General features: G+C 39.8%; 1 protein-coding gene across 4 annotated transcripts in view; it reads right to left on the minus strand.

The window, feature by feature from the left end:
* Positions 1–342: 342 nt before the first annotated feature.
* The window catches only part of si:dkey-70p6.1 (uncharacterized), an 18,973-nt gene continuing 14,118 nt past the window's right edge, over positions 343–5,197 (minus strand). For all 4 annotated transcript variants that reach the window (XM_014033366.1, XM_014033364.1, XM_014033363.1 and 1 more), the window contains exon 6: positions 343–2,691. In XM_014033366.1, the coding sequence (XP_013888820.1) occupies positions 2,155–2,691 (537 nt within the window). In that variant the 3' untranslated portion in view covers positions 343–2,154. The remainder of the gene's footprint in view (positions 2,692–5,197) is intronic.

Here is a 5,197-nt window from a genome sequence, read left to right on the forward strand (position 1 = left end):
TTAAGGGGTGACCTATTTTTTTTCCCCTTTCCCCCCTCCTCCTCCTCGCTTCACAGCAGACCCCACTACTCTGGCACATTTGCACGTGCACATTTAGATTAAAAAGAAAAAAAAAGAAGGTTCACAAACAAAGACTTGTTAAATGAGGCTTTAAGGTTGGGTAAAAAAAAAAAGAAAAGCAGCCTCAGATGTAAAAATAAGATTTATTCATTGTGTTTTCTATAAAAAGCAATTTTTCTTTTAAAGGTCTAAAGATAGGAATCTTCAGGCAGCTTTGAACTTGACAAAAACCGTGGAGTCAATTCCGTCCTCCTTTAATAAGCGAGACTATGAGATAAAGCGTTTTGTTTTTAAAGTGCCACTTTATTACAAAAGTATAAACTTGACCGACATTTTATGAATAATAATCTTGATATAAAACATTACAATCTTTTTGCACTTTAGCACTTAATTACACGCTGTTTGAATACAAGACCCTGTAGTCTGAAGAGCAAACACACAACATTAGCTGCCACATTTAACTTAGCAGGGCTTTTTTTCTTTTTTTTTCTTTTTTGTTTCCCCCAACAACACACCGGTAGCTTCATGGCTTCCAAAAAACAACAAACAAGAGTTACACTGAAATTATTATTTTTTACATTGCAGCTGTTTGTGTCACAATAAAGGTCATTCCAAAGAGCACAACTCAACATAATAGAAAAAGATAAGATTTCTTGACACTGATGATATATTTATTATCTTTCTCTTTTTGTCATGTACATACACGTTGCATCAACATACAGTATAATCACATTGTTTGCCTTGGGGGGCGGATATTTGGTTGAGTGAAGTCGCTGTTATTGTTCAGGGTTTGAATGAATTTCTGAGGCCTTTTTTGTCATTTCTGTAATATTTTTTATCATGATGGCATTCATTGATGGCCTGATGGGTGTTTTGCAAACACACACACACGAGTTCTAATGTAGCTTTCCACGCTGCGTTAAACCCGAGCAGATTCATACGACCACCGGGCTGAGGAGATGAACAATCCACAGATATGAGCAGACAGGTTTGAGTGGACTGGATCCACGTTCAGTCGAACAGTTCACGTGGATTTATTTTGTAGTGTGTGTGTGTGTGTGTGTCGCAGCAGAGAAAACCAATCCTCCTCTCAGCTGCACGGAGCCCCACCGAGCCACAAATATCCCTAATCAAGCTGGCTTTGAGCTCTACAGAGAAACAAAGCAACACACTTTTAAAAAAAGTCAACAACCAACGACAAAAAGAAAAAAAAAAACATTCATATAGAGAAACCACACGACAGAGCTTGATTTTTGTTAGCTTTTTTTTCCCACTTTTAATTTTTTTTCATTATTTTTTTTTATTTTTTTTTTTAGGCATGCAACTTGTAGCAGGCAAAGTGCAGAAACAGGATCGACAAAGTAAAACACTTCATTTACAGACAGCAGTGGAGAAGACAGCGTTTCAGTCCGTGTCCAGTGAAACCAAACCAAATGGASAGACGGTTCTGATCGGATTGGTTTGAAAATGGGTCTAAAATCCCAAGAAGCTTGTAGAAGGAATGCAAAAATGTGTGCAATTTATTTTATAATACTCTCATAATACTTTTTGGTGGTCCCTGAGCTTTCAAGCGTTTTTGATTAATAATTTGCTCCTTTGTATTGTTTAAGTTGAACGCAGGGAAGGCCTGTTCACCACAGACTAAGTGCTACTAAAATACCCGACACAACGCTGTGCCTTTTCTATATAATAAAGGCCCCATTTGGACCAAATATAAGCTCTTTTTACCCGCTAGAATTGAGGAAGAATTTAGGTTTTTAACTTTATTGTGCTTTGCACATAAGAATGAATAAAACTGAAGTGCTACTGTTACCTACAGATTGCTCTGCAAGGGTTTTGTGCTCATTTCTTATTCACTACCTTTGGATTCCTTTAAGGTTTATAGATGGGACTTTGTATTCAGCCCAGGTCATAACGGATCAACATTACTACCCAAAGGCCTCTGGAGCCTGTGAAAGGCTTGATGTCATGACTTGAATGTAAACAGTATGTGTGGGAGAGCGTGACGGGGGCCCAGCAGTCACACCGCGCTGCGTTAGCTCAGCTCTGTGTGTTGGAAGGAAAAGGCGGGGGGGTCACAGTGCAGCCGCCGCCTCAGAGCCCCGTCACGTACATCTCCATGCCATCGTTAAAGGTAAAGATGGTGGTGGTGCTGGAGGTGGCGGAGCCTTGCTTCAGGTCGCCGATGCTCTCGTACAGGTTCTCCCCCGGCAGCAGCAGGGCTTTGGCGGGCAGGTGCTGCAGCTTGGGGGTCTGCTGGGTCGGCGGCGGCGGCGGAGGATGCTGCTGCTGCAGGGGCTGCTGGGCCTTTTTCCTCCTCGGCCGCAAAGTGGCGCACGTGTTGGGGGGCCGCTCTCGCTTCCAGGCGCCGCTGCCGCCCTCCACGCTGTCGTAGGCCACGTCGCACTCCTCCGTGCCGATGGACTCGTAGCAGTGGTCGTCCAGGGACCCTCCCACGGCCTTGCTCTCCTGAGGGGCCCACGTCTGGGGTTTGACCACCACGCTGAAACCCCCGTCTCGGTCCCGGTCGCCTCGTCCTAAGGTCCGAAAACCGAGATTGGCCGGGGGGGAGCCTGGCATGGCTCTCTTCTTCTTTCCAGGTTTGCACACTTTAGAGTACATCTCAGCAACCTGCAATCACAAGAGCACGTGTGGAGGTCAGGAAAAAGACTTTCATTGAGAAGTTACGTCTGGATTCATTCCTGTAAAGGATTTTTAAAAACCAGTTAAAACCAGGTTTGGATTTGTGATGGAGGAGGAGCTAGCAGCTTCTTAGCCTAGCTTAGCTCAGACCCCAGACCAGACATGTTCCATCCAAATGCTCAACCACCACAAAATGGTGATGGGACTCTATGACAATGGTCTGTGTGATGCCTGTGACGTTAACTCTTTGCACTACTTAAACCACCGCCTGGCTCTGAGCAGTCAAAGGAAAAGAATTATTGGGGAACTTTTTATGGATCCTGAGAAGCTCAGAACACTGAGTGTTTCTAACCTRGTGTCCTTCATCCAAGAAATTGAAGGTTTTATTAAAGTTTCGTGTCTTTTTGTGGAGAGAAATGGGCCCATTTATGAGGCCACATGTCCATTCACCGTACCATACTCCATCCAAAGCAGAAAAATCTGCTCATTGTTGTTACAGAGCAGGTTTGCTCGCCTCTTCTCGACACAAGCTGAACTTTTCCTCACAGGTAAAAGCGCAGAGTATTGTGTGACTGGTCAGACGTTTGTGAGCGTGTTTGTTTCTTCAGAAAGCCACTCATTTTGTTTCAACTATTCTGCCTCCAGAAGCCATGCTGTACATCTAAATAACCTGGATAGTTTGGAGTGTCAGTTGTCTGAAGCAGTCAGAACGTGCACCCGTCTGTGACTCTGACAGACACGTTAACAAATTCATTTGGACAAATCTCATGGGTGGAGAGAGCACAGGCGTGGWGCAGGGAGGAGGCTTTCTACTGGAAAATACAGTGCCCTGTTGTGAGAAATGTACTTATTTAGTCAGCATAAAATCAAAGTAAAAACATCCAAAAAATATTTTAAAAATGTAAAAAGGTTGTGTTTGTTGTTTTGTTTTATCTCATCCCCTTTCAACACATTAAACTACCAAAGAGAAGGTCAGAGTGTTTTCAATGAGCTAAARAAATTATTGTACATATATTTTACATCTATATAATTCAGTAAGATGTTTTAAATCAGAAAGTCAGAACATTACACCGTGTTGTTCAGATCTTCTTATCCTTTATTTATACAGGAAATTCTCTTGAGACTCATTGTCTCATTTACAAGAGAGACCTGTTACATCCACACAACAAAGTAGCATAAAAACAACAATAATACAATTTACTTAACACTTCTAAAAATCAATACCATTTCATATCTAAATCTATATCTAAAGGCCCCGTCACAAAKTTATGCCAGCTTACGAACATTTTAAAGGCATCTAAATTGAAGATGGAATTGAAAAAATCAACAGGAAGCTTATTCTTGGCGTGTACATAATGTAATTCAAAAAAATTTGATCAAATATCTAACTTGTATTAGCAATTTAGACATAAAAAATGTTTCATAAGTTGTCTAGTGTGACAGGGCCTTAACACCTTAGCTTTTGGAAAACATAAAAGAAAAGTTAAACTATATGGCTCGTTTGTTTTCTTGTCCAGGTAAAGAAAATGACCTTTGTCTTTTCTGAAAATTTTCACATATTTGCATCGTTAGAATGAAAATGTTTCATGAAGAAGTTTAGGCGTCCCAAAATTTGAGCTTTCAAATAGCTCTGCCTAAATAAATGATGCTATAAAGACTGTGGCCTGTTTGCAGAGAGGAAAGGCCAAGTGTTATCAATGATGATTGTTTGCACACTGACTTATCAAACTATCTGCTTCATATTTTCTGCAGAAACAACTTCCTCTTATTGTCGCTGAAAATTAAAAATAACTAATGGCCAAAGAGCAACAAGATGCTATAAAAAGAAATGAAAGTTAACAGGAACAGTGGAGACAGACGCTCACAGGAGTAATTTACAGATGAATCAAAACATCAGTTTGACTGAGAGGTGGGAAAAAAACTACAAAACCTAAAAGATATTGCCTAAATAAAGGCTGGCTGCTGGAAGTTTTATGATGATCTTATGTTGTTAATTTGAACTGCGCTGCTCAGATAGTTCTCATGATGTAATTCTACATGGTAATCACTGCCTGCATAAGAAAATGTTTGTTGAACCGAAAATCCAAACAAATTTGAAGGACAAATGCACTTCAGTAAAAGGTATAAGACTATGGAATAATCTGGAAAGTTATTATAAAAGCATTGGATCAATTAATTTCTTTAAAAAAATTATCAAAGCAAATTTGTTAAAGAAATATGATTGTTTAGTTTGTATGAGTTACTGTTTGAGGAGTTAAATTTTTGTTTTGTTTTATTGTTTGGCTTATTATTGTTTGAAATTAATATATATTTTTTGTAAATAGGAGCAGATATAATATCTTTTTATTCTTCTGCTGCCTTTCATTTTATTTTATTTGTAATGTTTTGTTGTTGCTTTTTTTATGAAATTAACTAGATACCACATAGCGGTAACATAATGACCCCCACACCCACAAATGCACCAGAACTCAGAAGTCTTTATTCCTAATAAATG

The sequence above is a fragment of the Austrofundulus limnaeus genome, unplaced genomic scaffold (assembly GCF_001266775.1).
Source record: "Austrofundulus limnaeus strain Quisiro unplaced genomic scaffold, Austrofundulus_limnaeus-1.0 Scaffold1712, whole genome shotgun sequence".
NCBI classification, from domain to species: Eukaryota; Metazoa; Chordata; class Actinopteri; order Cyprinodontiformes; family Rivulidae; genus Austrofundulus; species Austrofundulus limnaeus.